This window comes from Electrophorus electricus, chromosome 8 (assembly GCF_013358815.1).
Source record: "Electrophorus electricus isolate fEleEle1 chromosome 8, fEleEle1.pri, whole genome shotgun sequence".
NCBI lineage: Eukaryota > Metazoa > Chordata > Actinopteri > Gymnotiformes > Gymnotidae > Electrophorus > Electrophorus electricus.
The window spans coordinates 23,345,216-23,364,472 of NC_049542.1; the positions used below are offsets into that span (position 1 = coordinate 23,345,216).

Here is a 19,257-nt window from a genome sequence, read left to right on the forward strand (position 1 = left end):
ATGTAAGAGCACATGCCTCATTGTGTGTGGGGTACGGTCTGGCCCAGATACGTTGGAATAACGAGAGTTGGAAAGGCCCCCTGGCTGTAACCATAAAATTTTGTGGTTCCCCTCTGAAGGCGTAGAGAGAGAGAGAGAGAGAGAGAGAGAGAGAGAGAGAGAGAGAGAGAGAGAGAGAGAGAGAGAGAGAGAGAGAGAGCATGAATTGACTAGAATCTAGATTAAGAACATTTGATGATAAGAGTGCTTTCAGTCTGAGGTCGGGCTAGCGTTTGGATCTGAAACAGAGCATGGTTTTAATAGCAGTCTACAATCCGCGTTTAACGAGAACCAGAATTTTAAGTACTTAAACTGCTGTCATCACATCTCGGACAAATTTTTTTTTTTTTTTTTTGGGTTTGTACTCCACGTCACTCTGAAAACCGCTGGTGCGTAAAATAGCCCTAAATGCCATGCGCGCGTCTCGAATGCAGAGCTAGATGTTCTGTCCCAGGTAGGCTACACAGTCCTCTGATGTGGCGTGTCTGCGGCAACTGTGGAGTTTTGATCTGCGCTGTTCAGAATGAGAAAAACGCGCAAAAGACGACAAGCTGTTATGAGTGTTGAGTAAAAGCGGGTAGAAGCCTTACTGCGAGTAAATGGGATTCAACGTCATCCGAACAGAATGTAAAGAATTTTTTGAAGGATGGGAGGAAAAGGCATCTCTGCCGCGTTGCTGTTTCTGGGATACATCTCCGTATCTTCGGTTAATGCAGGTAAGTTTGCATATTTAGCGTGTCGGTGAACGCATCATCATTATTTGTCTCGCTCCTAACACGCCGCACAGCAGGAGAGCGCGTTGAAGCGCCGTTACTCTCGGGTGATGTGTGCGGTTTCACACATTTAGTTTTAAACCGCAGTGGTTATTAAAGGAACCAAACAGACACATGTTCACTGGGGGTGCTGGCTGAATAAAGGGTTCAGCACAACCTGTTCATCACAGCCACCGAGCAACAGTATATTCAACCGTCTGTCTCCTACTGTGCATAGCCTATTTAACCAGAGGGGCAGCAAAATTATTAGAACTTGGGCCCGAACCTTGCTTGTTGTTGTTTTCCCATTTATCCTATTTTGATTGTCATTTTGACAAGAGTAAAACACGTTTCTCCGCGACAAACAGTAAAAAAAAAAAAAGCTTGAAAGTTTACTGGGTCAAAATTAGGTCTCGTTCGAGGAGTCTCCTGTAAATAGACGTGCACCCTATGGTAGACTACTGCAAGCGCGGTCACAGTGAAAGCTTTCCATGTAAATAACCGGCTACAAATGCATTAGACAGAAAATGTTTCGATAGTCAATTACCTGTGAATTTAACGCGTTAAAAGACATAATCCAGTGCTTTGCAGCTTTGTATCCAGTGCTTTGCAGTCATTATGATGCTCTGTGTGTTATTGTTTTGAACACAGGCATAGTGGGTGTGTGGGTCTGGTAACCTGTAATATTCCTTGCAGACTAACTCAGCAGGTCTCATCCCACCCTCCCACGCTTCATTATCCACACATACTGAAGGAGATTCACTCTCAGTTGTATGCATATGTGGACATCCATAGGTGTAATAGTTAAAGAGTAGTGGATCGGAGGTTAGGCACGCAAATAGGGTTATGGACATCAAATCCCACAACTGAAAACAACCCATAAATGGGGGGATTTTTTTGTGTACAATGTTCTACCTCAACATCTGAGAATGTAAACAAAAGGAAAAGAAAAGCAAAAATAACACATGGATGTAAAGCAAGTCGTGCATTTACCTGAGCCAACATTCTTGTCTTTTATCTTAAAAATCAGCAAACAGAGAAAAACTGAAAAGCAATGAAAAGTAAATCTAAACATAATAGTCTAAAATAGATAATGAACAAATGGGTTCACCGTGATTGCCTCAACCTGTCAGGCACAGCAGCCCAACACACTGAACAAGCGCGTTCCAGTTTTCCCTTTCATGTGCACAGGAGAGGCTGCACAAAGCCGTGGCCTGTATCAGCTCTCCAATCAGGTTATGCATTAGAAAGCAGCCGACTGGGGCATTCACCAGTGACTAAGGGAATAACCCAGTTTACAGATGCTTTACTATAGAGGAATCCGCTGGGGTGGCAGGGGCTGGCAACAGGAGTGCTAGGAGGCTGAGTAACTGCTCCAGTACTGTGACAGACTTTATCACATGAGCCTGCAGTGATGAGCGTGAGTGATGGGAGACAGAGGCATAGTACTCAACTCCTCGCCCTGGTTTGCTAGATGACTGCTCTGTCTGACAGTCGTGGGAGCATGTCGTGAATATTGTATAAGTGAGAGATTGTTCTGAGAAAGATTTGCGTGGTTCTAATCCCTGTGGCCTGAGCACAGAATGACAAGACAAATCTGAATATCACACTGGCATTTTTGTGTGTGTCAAACATACGTGATAATACATAAGGCAACAAACCCTCAAGGTTTACTTGCTATTAATTTATGCGTTCATTCAATTTGAGATTTAACCCCCCCCCCCCCCCCCGCTGACTTAAGACCACTAGAAAAATGTGACTAATGCCATCGCTAGCCCGTAACCAAAGACACAAGAGCCAGGAGCACGGGGGGGGTCATTCAGCTCTAGAAAGACTCCACTGTGGAGTCGCACTGTCAGACCTGAGAGACAAGGCAGGACAGAGCTGTGGGGGCTGAAGCCACCCCTCCTGGCCTGCATCCAGTTTGAAGTGCCGCTCATGCTGACTGCTCCACCACGTGTGGCAATGACACCGGATGTCTGCTGGGCAGATATCAAGTATCAAGAAGCCTGATGACTTCCAGGAAGACGGAATTCTGTTTTGTTTGTCAGTCAACACAGAATATGGAATAACACAGTAGTCCAGGCTGTGAGTGTTTTCTTAGTTCAGTAGGATGAGATCAGAGATCAGTTGGCTTCTGAACTTGACTTTGCTGAAGTCCTCTCTTACAGTTGCAGAGAGAAATGAAAAATGATCACAGGTGGATTCGTGGGCTTGCTGAGGACTCTGTGCTCTATGAATGTACAGTGTCTTAGAAACAGAGACATAACTGAGCAGGCACAGGTACTTTGATTATTACCGTAGAGTGGGTCCATAATTACTTTTCACTTTTTCAGATCACTTCAAAGCCAATTCTTGTTTTCCATCTAGGGTTTATTCATGGTATAATAATAATAAATGTCAGAACTGCTGCTAGGAAACTTTGAGAGCAAAGCCATCTCTGTGAAGCTACTTCTCTTTCACTGCACTCCTGTTTGAGGATAATGATCTTGATTATTGCCTGTGAGTGATGGTTGGACAAAATCTGTTTCCGCAGTAACTGAATTGACATGATTTATTACCAGATTTCATGCAGATCTGTGCACATGCACATTTATTTGAGTTGATTCTATAACCACCACATCCTGGAAATCTGGTTTATTCATGGCATGTCAATCAGATGATATGCACAGAGTCTACATCATGCCTCATTCACATACAGCTTGACTAATGCTTTCTTTGAAGCCTACCAAACTATAGGAACTAGTTCAGTTTGTTTTTTTCCTTTCCACTGGAAAAAAACAAAACAAAATAGAGATGTCATATTTGCAAAAACAGAGCATTATGGGAAATCAACACCATGAGCTAAATCATGCCCATAAGCCTGCAGTGCTCAGGCTGTAGACTCCAGTCACAGCTGCATACCCGCTGATCAGATGGGGCCCCCACACACCTACCCTCTTAACGAATTAATTTAAGATAATTGTTCACAAACCTTAATGAAAAGCGGCTTGCAATCAGAAGCTAACATATGAACAATGGAAAACACCACAGCTAAGAATAGTGGTGTTACCCTGCATCTGCACTGTTGCACTGAATCTGTAATTTTCAGAAAATGTCAAACAGTCTGTGTGTGTGTGTGTATATATATATATATAGAATGTTACATTTTGGTTTCTGGATTGAAAGGTGCTGCAGTAAATACACCCTTTAGACAGATATGGAAGGCATGTGTATTTATATGGCCTGGTAAGGCTGAGGGACGAAGAAGCAGCAGACCCGTGCCAGGTTCCTCGGCTCTCAGCCGTGATGGAGTAAATCACTGAACCACACGCAGGTGTGTGGCCAGGAAGTGGGATCAGCTGTGTATCCTCACCAGCCCACACATGCATTGCCACTATAAAGCCTGCAGAAGGAATTCTGGAACTGTGCACAAAATCCTGGAGCTGTTATTAAATCGTTCGCGGAGCGATTTTTTGGCCCTGTGTTTGACCCCCTGGTGAGACAGTAAACAAAGTCCAGTGCATTTCCCACCTCATGAAGAGGCTGGTGAGGACTCTACACGAGCACAGAGTTAAAATACCAAAGCAAGAAATTACACTACAAGGAAGGGAAGCTGCTCAACATCACAACTTAGCAGGACACTTTAAAAGAGGCTTAAAAGTGGTAGAAATTTCAGCCTGACTTTTTCATTGCACATTAAGGTGAGCCATGTATTCAATTTTACTAACGCCATCCATTTCTGAGCACCAGAGTCCTAAGGTTACCATCATTGTGAGGTATGATGGTAACCTTACCATTGTAAGGTTCAAAGGTATGATCTAGAAATTCAAGCAATGCTTCACTGCAATTAACTGCATACACTCAGAAGCAGCAGTAAGCAGACAGAATATGGGGTCAAGTAGTTGGCTAGGAATCGATCAATAAGCTCAAAACACAGTTAAGTCTGAGGCCGGCCCAGACCTGATATTGCCTAGACATAATCTGTGGGGAATTCAGATCCCTCAAGCAAGTACAATAAGGCAAGCTATTACTAGGGAATGGGATCTGATTAAACTAATTAAACACACTGGGACATCATTCTACTCCTAACAAGGAACAACATGATATGTCGCAACCACAGATTTGTACTCTGGTTTCCAGTAAAATATATAATTTGTATAAAAAGAGTTTATATTTGAGGGAGGGGGTTACAAGCCAGTTGTTTTCCTCCAGATACCCCCGGAAAGTCCAGAGACCCCCACATTTGAACTCTGTCCCAGCTCCAGATACAACCAATAAAGGATAAAGTGCCCTTGTTTGTCAGTTCTGGGTGTGCAGGGATCTTGAATGATGTAGACTGTTTAGGCGTCCAAGGGGACTAGGTTGGGAAACACTGTTCTAGGGAAACAAATAATCACAGATTAGTAATATGGTGGGGTTTACTTTCTTTCTACACATCAGGTTGCATATTCAAGCATTTTGTCTTTCCTCTGTTCCATCGTGAAATTGCTACCACACAGACATAATCACAGATGTCATGATTAATATGACAGTATTTGTGATGATTAAGTTTGACAGCTCCACCCCCCTCATTTTTGAGAGTTTTTTTTTTTTTTTGCTAGATGTCCTATACAAATACCTTGTGTACTATGGATCAGGTTAGATTGATGATGCGTTAGATTGACAGTAAAGTTAGACTGATGATACAGTAGGCAGTGGTAGCTCAGTAGTTAAGGTACTTGACTTGTAATTATAAGGTTGCCAGTTCAAGCCCCACTACTGCTAAGCTGCCACTGTTGGGCCCCTGAGCAAGGCCCTTAACCCTCAACTGCTGAAGTTGTATTCAGTCATAATTGTAAGTTGCTTTGGATAAAAGCCATAAATGGAATGATGTGTTATTACTGGCTATTGAGACATATGTATAAGGACATAGGAGCTTACATCATAAGGTTACTATTAGGCAAAGAAAATACAGATGTTTTTTAGCCCCAAATATAGAACTTTATGTAGGAATCCAGAGAAAAGCAGAGGACCCCTCGAAGCTGATCCGTTATTAACTGTTTGGCGATGACTCTCTCTTTAAATTGTGCTATCAAAATAGATTTCACATATAAGAACTGGAAAATTGTGGTATTTTAATAGCTGGCACATGGAAGCCACTATCCTGCTCTGCTGTCTGGGCTCGTTAGTGGTGGCTAGGTGTTAACAGCAATGGTTTATGTGTCCCTGAATTACAAGGCAGTGGATGACAAAGCAGTCATAGTTTCTGAGGACTCTGCATGATTTAATTCATGAGAGCAAAATGTTACAGCTATGGAGCAGCATGCACTGGCATCTTTGTTTTGTTTGTTTGCTATTAAAGACACTGAGGCGAATTCAGCTAACCGTCCAAGAGCTCCCACATGAGTAATAAAAGTAAAAATATAATGGACCTATTGAGTGACAGTGACCTCAAAACAGGCTGACCAGCCGAGGGTTTCTACCAACTGAAACTTAGAACATTCTGCCCTATATAGGCATTAGAAATAAGGCTTAGAACATTTGTGTGAAAAGCAGTCTGTCGTCCCTTGCAGCCATCCTTTCCCACAAAAAAAGATGTTCTCTGCCATCTCCTGTGTGCCTCGGGTTAAAGCTGCTGAAAGCAAATGTGATACGATGCCTTCTCAGGATGTTTCTTCTCTGTCTCTCCTTTTGTGCCTTTCGTTTTCAGATAGTTTGTCTGCTCCGCTCAATGTGACCATCAAAACCTTAGAGGGCAACTCAGCAGTGGTCACATGGGACATTCTGGAAGGGGATCCTGTCATCGGCTTTGCAATCACGCAACAGGTACCGGCATATCAACCGCATTAAAAATGGGCAGCGGTGACTCTCACCACAGACAATGGACTGTGTGGGTGATGCATGTGTGGTGCATGCATGTAGGTCCATTGGACATGCACCTATGCTAATGCCATTTGAGATGCTCTGTAGCAGATTGTGAGTTTCTGCACAATGTGTGTGGGTGTGTTTCTGTACAGGATGAGGTCTGGGGAGATTTGCGTGTACACTGTGGAGCAGAATGACGAGAGGAAATCATATTATATTTTATATATGACTATGTTTTTAATATAAAATACCATGAATGAATTAAAAAAAACCAATTATAATTTGTATATATGAAATTTATATATGCTAGTTCTTAAGTACTAGTTTTAAGTATAATTTATGGTATATGTGATTTTTGTAGAATTTTTACAGACTTTGCCTGGCAGTCATTGTCATTGAAGGCAACTATTGTGTAGCTTTTTAGCTGGAAATCTGGGCAGGCAATACTGTGAAGACACCCTGTGCACATGACATATGTTAATTCACAGTCATTTTCTAAACCCCCAGATTCTGAACTAGAAGCACATTTCCTAGTGTTTACATTGCTGTGGGAATTGATCATAATTGGCTAACGAAGAACATTATCTACTCTGACAGGTCACATTACATTCTAAATGTAACCAACAGAAAAAAAAAACAAACAAAAAAAAACTTATAGCATTCCATGAACACAAACATGACTTCTAATTAAAACAGCAAAAAAATATATCAGCTACGAGACAGGCACCCATCTTACATTTGTAAATGTATTGCTCATTCAGAACTGTGTGATTGCCTTTGCCAAGGACATATGCAATGTTGCCTTTAATTTGGCAAAAATATCTTCACAGACTGCTTCATATGCTGTCTTCTAAGTGCAACATTTTTTTATATCAAGAGCATGCGCTAACGTTGCCCATAAATGCTGTCTGTTAGTTAAGCAGCTGTCTCCAGAGTGGAACACAGAACATGTAGGTCTGCAATATATTAACCAAACAACTGTGTGTGCACTGTTTTTCATTTCACTGTGTCTGATATTATTAAAACACAGCTGCACAGCAGCTTCTCCTATAGACATGAGTCATAGCAACCTTTAGTGAACAATCGACAGCAATAATATTTTTGTTGTTTTGTATTTCATCACAAGGAATTTAAATAATGACTGTGGTAAAAATGCAGAACATCAGCCTTAATTCAGTTTTTACAAACATATTACTACACAGGGACAAAGCCCTTTTTATACACAGTCCCCTGGTTTTAGTGGACCATATGCAGGTTTACTATTAAATTATTATAATCTTAAACAAAGCTATCACATTGCAAATACTTGGCAATCATTGAGTAGCTGAAGGCCACAAATACCACTCGATCTAATGACGTGGCAGGCCTGTGTTGAAGCCATTTTCAGTTCCTTATTGTTTTGTAGGTGTTACTCTTCTGTGGGTTTACATTTATGGAATTTAGCTGAAACCTTTTTCCAAAGAAACTTACAACTATGACTAAGTATAACTTGAGCAATTGAGGTTTAAGGGTCTTGCTCAGAGGACAACAGTGAGGCTTGAACTGACAACATTCTGATTATTAGCCCAGTACCATAAGCACTGAGCTACCACATGAAAAATCTTGTCTTTGGCCCTGAAGAACTATTTTATTCCCATTAAGAAGGTTTTTAGGGTGATCATACATCCTCTTTTTAGCCAGTATTTTTAAAATGCTTATGATTTGGCCTTTCTTTCATGCTAACATTTGTTTAATGACATTTATGCCATTTATGATTTCTGACATAAATCATGTATTTGTATATACACACACGCCAACACCTGCAATCCAATTACATGACTTTTTAGGTTTGTAAGCATGATAAAACAGAAATAAATCTATAGAAATTAAATATAATAAATCATGTAAAATGGCATTTTTGTATCTAAAACAGATGAATCTTCAGGAAAGTATACCTGGTACATCAGAACTACTGAAAAGTAATATGTAGTGAAGTAGTGGATTTTTATGGCAACTGATTTTCATTAATCATATGAAAATAAATTTATTTATATATTATGTGCATTTTTATATGCATTTCAAAAATGTATTATATTTGTAAGGAACAGCTGAATGGAGAGAAATAAGATTATTTGTCCATATAGGCTCTGAAGGCAGTTGTTATTGGTGAGATCAGGATGGGCATTCTCTCATCCCCTGCCCACAGACAGGAACCATGACTCCTCTGGCGCCATGATGCCATGCAACAAAGCATAAACTGATCATGCTGGCCTGGCTTTCTGACCCTTCCCACTCTTGTTAGGTGTCATAAATCCACAGATTGGAATGCAGGAACCTCTTACCAGCCTGGTTATACTTTAAGGAACCATGACTATAAATTCCATCAGACTCAAAAACTTACCAGGACAGCCAGCTTTTCTCAACCAACCATCATCTCAACATTTTTCATGTTCACACAAGTAAATGTTTCTTATCCCACAGCTTCACAAAGTAATAACATGCATTTGTAACCTATTGTTATGCCAAATGGTAATCAGCCAGTAATGTATGGCTATCTTAATATAATCTTCAAACTGTGATGTTTGGTTCTATCGTTTGATAATTGATAGATGTTTACTAGAAATCATATATGATCTTATATGAACCAATTAGACAAAATATAGTAAAGTCAGTAGTTTGCAACTACAGCAAAATAGGAAAGGAATTAGATTGACTCTACAATCACCTCACCTGTTTTAAACTCTGATACTTTGTAAAATTCATTCTAGGATCATGCAAGTACAATATTGTTTAAGGAATATGTTGTTATTTTCTTTTGATTTGTGGTGAAACTTACTAGAATGTCTTACCGTAGTTCTTTCTTCGAATCATGAAAAAAAGGCTATTGAATATGCATGAACTAACACATGCCATTTCCCCAACATATAGCTGATAAAGTTATGACCCCACTGGTCATTGCAGATTGCAGAGTGGAATAGAGGAGAGGGCCCACAGAAAGGGGGGAGGGGGGGTTATATGTGAGTGGACCCCCCCCCCCCCCCCCACAAGGGGAGATCAAGACTCAAATCTTTCTTTTGAGTCAATAGCCTCTTGCTAAGTGGTTAATTTCATGTTACCTTATTTTACTTTATTTATTTATTATTATTTTTTGCTTCTGCTTATTCTCATGTCTTTAGTTTGTGTTTGTTGGAATTCACTCATCACAGCTTATTTCAAGACAGTTTGTGTTGATTGAGACTGAAGTTTCATTGTATGGCTGGTGATGAATCATTCCAAAATTGTCATCAAAAGCGAGGACAGGACGCATGACCACTGATACCCAAAACTCCTACCTCTGAAGGCCAACCCAAAAAGACCTAGGACTCTCTAACTGAGCCAGCTTTGAAAATCCAATCCTGCGGATGAAGAAGCCTAGTCATCTCATCATCATCGGCCTACATTGCTTGTGCAGGGTCGAGCCAGCAATGCGATGGAAACAGACTCTCTCTGTAAGTGTCATCCAGACGCTAGACGTGGCCAAGCCCAACTGATTGTAAAGACAGGCTTTTCACTTTTGACAATACCAGTTGGTTTAAATAGTAATGCTACTATTTATATATCAAAACTACATCAGTTAACTCGTTCCTCCCATCTGGGATGCAGCCTCCTCAGTCCTATAATTATATCTTCCTCTGGCTGTTCCACAACAGTTCCTCCTTCTCTTCAAAGTCTTCCTGGTATAAATTTGAGTCAAGCTCTCTTTACACTAATTTGGTTAATGTTTCCTTTGGTCAGTTGTTTACTTTGATAAGGAGACTGCCTGGTTGAATTCTCCCTGTAATCAGTGTGGTACACCAATTTATCTTATCAATCATTATTTTTCAGTTTATAAAAGTGTTAAAACAGCTACACTTGTAATTCTGTAAGTGAAATAAATTGGTCAAATGTGCTTATATATATATATATATATATATATATATATATATATATATATATATATATATATATACCTCTTTTTTGAAAACCAAAATATGGTATGCTTCAGAATCCATATCATCAGCAAATTCACATCATCTGACAGCCATACAGATGCATGCTTTCCATATTTCCATGTCATCACAGATGAGGCTGCAGGTCCTGAGCTTTCTATCATGAATATTTACATTTCCCTGTCACACTGTCTCCCTGTTATACCCAGTGAGGCCTGCCTTACTGCTACTGTTTCAGTCTTCCCACAAACACATCACAGCAACACACTCCAGGTGCAAATGCCATATCCAACTTTTGATTGCTCTCATCCACTAGCAATGCTATTACACACCACGGGCCAAAAAACAATCCAACAGCCCACTGCCCAGTGGTCCTGTACATGTGAAAAGTAAAAGAATTGCAATTCCTGTATGGTTCACCAATGTAAATTAAACTGCTGGTGCAATAAAGTTGACATTTGTCCCCTTTAATAGTCCTCATAGACCTTGTTTCATTTAAAATCCAATTTCATCCAATTCCAAATACATTTTAAGCAGAAAAAATCTTGGTCCATATTTAATAAAAACGTTTCTTAACATCAAACCACTGGTACTTTATCTTATTTTCTTTCTCTTTTATGTAAAATGTACAAATTGCAGGACTCACAAAAATCCATAATAAAACTGATAAACTAGGGCACTTTATAGCATACTAACAGGATTGTAATATTCTGTTGATTTCTTGTGTGGGTTTAAATCCACATTACCCTAATATAGGCATGGAAATGGAAGTGGCGCATTCAGTGTATGGGTCTCTTTTGTGTGTCCTGTCTAATCCAGAAGAAAGATGTGCACATGATGCGCTTCATTCGGGAGGTGAACACCACTACTCGCTCCTGTGCATTGTGGGATTTGGAGGCAGACACAGAATATATTGTCCATGTACAGTCCATCAGCATGAGTGGGACCAGCCCTCCCAGTGACCCTATCCTCTTCCGCACCCCAAAAGAGTCTGAGAAACTGGCCTCCAAAAGTCCTGGTAAGTGAAGGATATGAATTTTGCAATACCTGGTATTTTAGACTCAATATAACCTCTTAAAATGTAACCAAAGTGAACTTATTTGCAAAGACAGAATATTGACCATAATACATTAAACTAAATCTTATAGTCAGCTCATGGAAAGATTTGCCTGAAAGATCATTTGCAGCTAAATAATTCCCATTAAATTATGTTTACATGGGGGAATAAACACTACAGGGTGAATGTTAGATTCTAAAAATACACTGTAACTCAATGTGAAATTGCTTGCATTTGCACATTTTCAACTTAATAATTCTTTATTGCAGGACACTGTGTCTTTTCTAGAACAACCCACATGTCCAGTGTTATAACCCATTTAGTGACCCACTCATTTAGACAAACTTCGGTGGGGCAGCCATTTAATTACACAGCCCAGGTATACATTACCAGAAAACTAGGAATAACTGGTGCTGGCATTGGCTCCATGCCTTTGTCATGCAGCAAAGGACACTGTGATGGTTTCCGTCATGCTATGTCTGACGTGAGGCAGACAGCAATGGGAAATTGCTTCTCCGTGGAGCTGGGTTGCTTTCGGCTGCCAGCACTTCTCCCGACTCACACACCCAGAATGACCCAGTGTTTTTGGTTTTGTTTTTCTCGTCCCAGAACCCTCTAGTATGAGAGATGCAACCTCTGACAAACAGATTAAGTTTTCAGGAGAACATCTCAAGGGCAGGGGAAGCAAATGGGAAAAACAGAAAATGATGTCGTTAAAGATTTATTTCAGATGGCAAAATTATCTCCGAAATAATAAATGAGTGGTTGGTTTTAAAATTGACTATAGTATTGACTGTGTATATAAACGATAAAACTGTCATAAATGATAAAACTTTCATTTATGCTAATAGTTTGTGGCAACAATCTCAAACTCATAAATGTCGGACCGCTAAAGCAACATCCATGTCCATGGACTTAAACACACATCTGTACAGAACAGGTTTGGCTACAGGTTTGGCTACAGAGCAGCTCTGAATCTGGTTTATTCTCAGCTGATGCCACACGTCAGCCACGACAGGCAGATAACAGGAGCATTTACTAAAAACACTGTTTCATAATCAGCCATTAGCACTCAAGTTACTCTCCAATTAATCATTCAGGCAGCATTACGCTTCACTTAATTTCGCATGACTCAAGGGTGACTAATGAACACGGACAGCTAATCCTTCTCTCTGCACGCCTCCCCTTCTCCTTGCTTCAGGGTGGCTTCATGTTGTTTTTCTTACTGAACTCATGACATGTATCGACTTTGATAGGGAGCTGAAAAATGCCCAGACTTTCACGGCTCAGAAGCCCGAAATAACATTTCAGTTTTACCTGAAGGGTATCGACGTTTCCATCCAAGCGGCGAAGGAGCATAAAGAGACAAGTGGAACCTCTTCCATTTATCACAAAACACTGCTGCTCTATCATTCCAACAGGCCACTGCAGAGCTCCTACCCTCATAGGCTAGTCTTAGGCTAATCAGTGAACACAAGCAGAAAACTCACAAATTAGCTTGATTACCATCAGCCCCTAAATGTGTAGCCAAGAGGAGTGGGGTGGGCTCTTTTCCTGGTGATGTGAAGCATCACTTGTCGATCAGGGAGGATGGAAGCTTATCCTGAGGGGGAAGCTCTGAGACGTCTACACTGATGGAGGATGTGGATGTGGGCTCTGATTCTTCATCAGCAACCTTCATCATCATCAACACCACCACAAAATGGCCACTACTCATTTCGGTCTGGGCAAATAAATGTTCTGTTTTATTAGGAAAACCATCACACAAAAATATCAGGGATTAGCATTCTTTGGGCCTCATTAATGAAACCTTCATAAAAAATATGAACAAACTGTAACTAAGTTACAAGTAAAATCCCAAAAACTTGCCAAAAGAATCAGAAACACTGCATAAACCACAGTTTTATTTGTAGAACGTGTGTATGTTAATAAATACCAAACTTCACAAATTGGCAGTGCATGCTTATTCATTTACAATAAAAATATAATTACCATAATTCACACCCATGAATGACAGATCACCACCTTATAAGTCAGCCCTTGGACTGAGGATTCTCAACAGAAACCTTTAAAAATGTCTCAGAAAAAGCAAAATAAAAAAGAAAAACTATTCTAATGAGGAAGCAGACATTTTATTAAATGAAATGCACTAAAATCAAAACCTTTTATTTTCGAGTGCCCAAAGTTGTTTCAGTAGCCAAAACAGATTCCACCTGTACAGGTACGGGAATAGTATGGGATCTGTTGCACTCCCTTCTCAAATTTGGCTCTAAAATATTGGATAAATACAAAATAAGGGGTCTCAGTAAACAAAAGTGTCCAACCGGCCAGTCATTACTCTCAGATAATGCGATCTCTAAAGACCCATTTGCCCTGCAGAGTTCTGTCAACTAAATCCAGCAGCAGTGCAAGATCAGCCATTTCCACAGGTGACCGCTATAGACCTTAAACTCTTTTATAGTGAAATAGTGAAATTATATACATTAATTAAGTAACTAATTGGCCACTAATTGCTCTGTACAGGCTACTGGAAGTTGAATAACAGGCTATATAAGGTTTTGGTTGTTTTTTTTTGCATTATTTATATATATTTAATTCTTTAGTTAATACTTGATTTATGGCACAGTCATGTCCAATGATATTTTCAGTGTCTACACGTGGTTAGGACTATGAACACTTTAATGAATGCAGGCATTTACAGAAATTGACAATTCTATACTGTGTTTGTGATGTTTGAAAATTGATGAACTACCAAAGTTTTTTTTCTCTTCTTCTTCATCAGATGAGGTGACTATGAAAGAGGTCGGTGAGGCAGCCCAGCTGAGGGCTGGAGAACTCATCATTATAGTGGTGGTCCTGATCATGTGGGCAGGTAAGACATTTACACTCAAACACTGGGTTTCTTCTTTTTTCTTCTTTTCCATGCAGTAACTGCAGCAAGAAACAGCCTATAGCTAAAACATCCAGTATAGGTATAATTTTCATCACTCTCCCATCATATCTGCGGATAGGGTTTAGTACACATCCAAATTAGATTTCACATGCAGCAAATAGTGTCACAGCCCCCTGTTTAATAGGTGTGTGAGCAGTATCAAAACATGTTTATGAATTGCTGATCAGGGTGCTGAGATAGATTGGATTCAGCAATAGGTGCATTTTCCTGCTGCAAACAAGGGATGTTTGAATGACCACCTGCTGGATGGTGTACTGGTGTACAGAGTGGCTAGATGTAATGGGAAAAATCTCTTTAAAAACTCTCTCAATTGTGCGTGTGCGTGTGTGTGTGTGTGTGTGTGTGTGTGTGTGGTGGGGAGGTTTTTATGTCTAATTGGACCTCGGGATTTATAAACATGGCCTAGTGTCTATCAAGCTTTTGAGAAGATTATAAATCATAAAAATGACAGTTGTGGCACAGCTCAGAAAAACAAAACACCTCATCACATTTCTTGAGTTCGTATGTAATTGTAGTGTCTAACAAACTTTTTTTTTTTTTTTTTTTTTTTTTTTTGCACCACAAACACACGGTGATCCATCATCAGGTTTTCTTTTATCTTCTTCTTGCCCATGACATCCTTCATCCATCACTTTCCATCTCTCCTATATTGTCCAACTTAGTTTCTAACTCTTTCTCTCTGCCCTAGGAGTGATCGCTCTCTTCTGCCGCCAGTATGACATCATCAAAGACAATGAGCCCAACAATAACAAGGACAAAGCCAAGAACTCATCAGAGTGCAGTACCCCTGAACACCCTACAGGGGGCCTTCTGCGTAGCAAGGTCTAATCACACAGGCAATAATGGGCTTCAGCCTCAGGACATGTAAGTCATGCAGTATATTAATGCCCAAATTCCTGTTACATTATAATTTTTTGCCAGAAACAATAAGTTTAAACAGATTATTTCTTGTGATAAGAGCATGCGGTGCTTAATCATTTATTTATTTATTTTTGCGGTCCAGTTCTGATCAATTCTAGCTACATTCCACCCCAATATCATTTCCTTTCAGCTTCAGCATTGTTTATGATTCCTTCCACAGAGCTCTGAGACATACTAGAAAGCCATTAACTGACATTGTTGTGAAACTGACTGCCCATGCACATTTAAAAGACTTTAATATTCCATCATCTCAACAAACGTGGACCCCCTTGGTGCTTATCTGCGAAGGGCACCTAAACAGCTTCCCACTTGAGCACAAATGAGTGAAGTGGTCATGTGAAGAGGAACATGTGCACAAGCACAATCTCATCATCGGGTTATACCCCCCCCCCACCCCGGCTTCCATTCCGAACACTTCAGAGACGACACCCCAGGAGGATGTCCTAGCCTGCCGTAATCTGGAAAAGCAGTAGAAATCGTACCTCCTGAGGTGCACACCATTGCTGTTAGCTTGGCCTTGCACATATAAGGGCAAAATGTGTCCTTTCCTTTGAGGCAGATGCTAAATAAACCATGACTATGGCTGTGCTAGGAAAAGACCCCCCCCCCCCCCCAATCCTTCTACCATAGTCAGTCCTGAAACAGGATCTTTATGCTAGAGTTACTGGGGAAGGTGACAAACTAAACAGATATCCCACATCTGGGAAATATCCATTCTCACTCCATACCCCCTATTTCTAGAACATTTTGTTCTTGTGGTTTTTTTTTTTTATTATTCATTTATCATGCCTTGTTTTTGTTTTCTGAATTCCCATTACTATCAAATTCCACCATCTTAACAGGAGTCACAACTGTAAATTTGATAAGGTTTATTGGTGCAGTGGGATTTCTTTCCATAAGCACTTGCTTGCTCTCAGGGCACCCAAGAAAACATCCAAAAGATAAATTACACAGTAACTGGCTGTGAACTTCATCTGGCATATTTCAGCTGAATCACATCATTCAAACCAGTGTCTCTCACCCAAACACAATACATTTAAAGTGTATTCATGTATTAATACAGTGATAATATATATATATATATATATATATATATATATATATATATATATATATATATATATATATAAAACATGTCTAAATCAACTTATTGTATCTGATGAGAATATACATCACACGCTGGACACTATAATGTACAGTATAATGTGCAGTACAAGTTATTTTGATCCTCATGGTTTAGTACAGTCAATAGCATAACATATCATTGCTATTATGCTTCTGCTGTAATGGTGTGGCTACAATAGAAAACCAGGTGCCTTTGCTCCAGGCATTATTGTTCCAACTAGTGTCTACTTTAAAGCCTTCACTCTTCAATTCCCTTGCCACTCATTTAGAAGTTCTTATGTACCATTTTGTTTTTGCTTTTGACAGTTTAAGTGAGCTATGTGAGATAGGGGAGTAGTCTGGGGCAGACTGTCAGTACTCCATGCACAGATGGGCTTATCAGTTACAGCACAGTCTCTGATGGGACCACTGTCCCTAACAGCAAGACTCCAGGGTGAATAGGGCAGGTCGTCAGTCATTAGGCAGCAATAACTAGACATGTTTAACACAACTCCAGAGGCCCAGAAGGCACCAATTGGACTCGTTAAAGACACTGCACATACATATTGTATGTTCAGAAAATTCCCAACCTTAACACTGTGTTATTAGAACCCTAAGATTCATATACACATTTAGCCTCAGTATAAATGACTCTATTTAGATTGTAGGCTTAAAATTGTTAAATAAAAGCTTTTTTTTGTCAATATGTAACACACCAAACTCAAAGGATAGTAAATAATTATGAATGTTGGATCTATAGTAAACATATATGTCTTTGTTTGCATAGGAGGTATTCTGAACGGCTTGGTAGTGATTTGTATTCTGTTCCCTAGTAGCTTGGCTAGATGGCGGTGTTAATCAAGAGAGCTGAAGGGTACCTGAAGGAATCGCAGGGCAATTAAACATCCCCCTGTCCACACTGATGGCCATTAGCTCCTCGTCTCCATCTCCATGGTGACAGCCTAACAGACTGCCCTTTCACTCTGTCACCATCTCTGAGTAAACCGCACCTCCGCGTTTCATGCTACTACGCTGACAGTGCCGGAGACCCGATCCTTCTGCTTTAATGACTCGTGATTAACCTTGGCCACCGGGGAAGAAGCGGGTGGGGCTGCTGTGTGAAAAATAGCAGGTGTCAATACTGGGTCGAGGTAGCTTACATCACAGAACAGAAGAGACGGAGGAGGGTGGAAGTTGGTTCACACTGGTGAGGGTTATACTCCCTTCTTCACAGCTGGTTCCGGCATCAGCGGATACGGCGAGGCACAGGGGCACTTAGTGACAGAGAGGGTGCAGCTGTCTGTGTGTCTCAGCCCGCAAGCAGTGCTCCAAAGCAGTGTTACGCTGACCGCTGACCTTGTCAGTCTGCCATGCCAGCTCATGACCCACACACAGAGAGCAGGGCAGTAGCTTGCACCACCCACAATACCTACATGCAAGGTCCCTATGTTACATTTCAAACCTGGTCTGCAAAACAACAACACTCACATATATCATTCTGTACTTCTACAGTAGATTCCGAACTTATCCAGCTCTTCTAAAAGCCTTCCACAGTAGGAATATCAAAATCAAGAGAAAAAAATGCTTTCTGGTGCTTAGAAAGTGGAGAAGAAAATTCTCCCTTCAATGCCAGTGATTCCTAAGCAGCACAAATTCAAAGTTTCTGCAGAGGTAAGGGGATGTCCTCGAGAATGCTCCTGTTTGGCCCTGTATTTCAGCATTTTCAAATATCCAGTGTGACCGATTTATTTTTGCGACTGTACTTGAATTTTTTAGTTACATTTTTAAATTTGTAAATATGCATATTTAAACAGTTATTTTGTTACTGTCCAACAGTACAACCCACAGAAAAAAATGTAACTGAAAGTTGTGAATAGAATTAAATAATCATATCATCATATCTATGATGTCTAGCAACTTTACAACTGTCTAGCAACTATTACAGAGCATAACATCCATCACTATATAAATGAAATACTTTATATATGCCATAGATACATCTACAATTAGAAATGTTCTGTAATTTAGAGAGATTTATGAATCTGTCATGCACATCAAGTAAATCAACATGGAGTGAATTACTATATCATGAGAGCTGTAATAAAGGAAAACAAAAAACATTCATCATTTTGGAGGCAAAATGAAATGTAGCAATGCGTGGTTATGTTATATAAAGAAAATCTCTCTTGCTAACAAAATTCACATTAAAAGTATAAGCAGTCATACTAAGCTACTTGTCCATTCAAAATCATGGCCAATATCTAATAACATTGGTATCTATGAGCCAACTAGCAGTCTAGTTATGTGCACAAACACCACAGGCCTGCATACATTGAGGCTTTCACATTAATGGACTTGCATTTTGAAGATGGTTTGGTGACTAGTGTAAAGTACACATCTGACTTTGATTTTGTGCTTTCAATTATTGCTTTATACATTAATTTGAGTTTAACATGTTAAAACTACAATCAGAGATGCCCAACAAAACAATTTAGCAACAAAAAGATTAGGACCCCCCCCCCCCCCCCCCCCCAAAAAAAAAAAAACCCCAAAACAAAACAAAACCAAAAACAAAAAAAACCACCAAGCAAGAGTTGTGAATGCAAGAACATTGCTGACACTTTCAGTTTTTAATCACTTAGAAACCACAGTGCCAAA

At 40.0% G+C, this 19,257-nt stretch overlaps 1 protein-coding gene across 2 annotated transcripts; it reads left to right on the top strand.

The window, feature by feature from the left end:
- The first annotated feature begins 265 nt into the window (after nucleotides 1–265).
- On the top strand, nucleotides 266–19,113 carry fndc5b (fibronectin type III domain containing 5b). 2 transcript variants are annotated; one of them, XM_027020003.2, is made up of 6 exons: nucleotides 266–755; nucleotides 6,463–6,578; nucleotides 11,384–11,582; nucleotides 14,404–14,493; nucleotides 15,263–15,438; nucleotides 17,433–19,113. In XM_027020003.2, exons 1-5 carry the CDS (start codon nucleotides 686–688, stop codon nucleotides 15,400–15,402), a joined length of 615 nt encoding a protein of 204 aa, XP_026875804.2. In that variant the 5' UTR covers nucleotides 266–685; the 3' UTR covers nucleotides 15,403–15,438; nucleotides 17,433–19,113. The 2 variants fall into 2 exon arrangements, with proteins under 2 accessions (XP_026875804.2, XP_026875803.2); XM_027020002.2 differs by lacking the exon at nucleotides 17,433–19,113 and adding an exon at nucleotides 15,656–16,555.
- Nucleotides 19,114–19,257: the final 144 nt, after the last annotated feature.

Excerpts from the sequence above, each read along its gene's own strand:
- fndc5b (XM_027020003.2), top strand. The coding sequence starts at position 686 with ATGGGAGGAAAAGGCATCTCTGCCGCGTTGCTGTTTCTGGGATACATC. Across the intron at positions 756-6,462 it reads CGTATCTTCGGTTAATGCAG|ATAGTTTGTCTGCTCCGCTC; the intron begins GTAAGTTTGCAT and ends TTTCGTTTTCAG. Across the intron at positions 6,579-11,383 it reads GCTTTGCAATCACGCAACAG|AAGAAAGATGTGCACATGAT; the intron begins GTACCGGCATAT and ends TGTCTAATCCAG.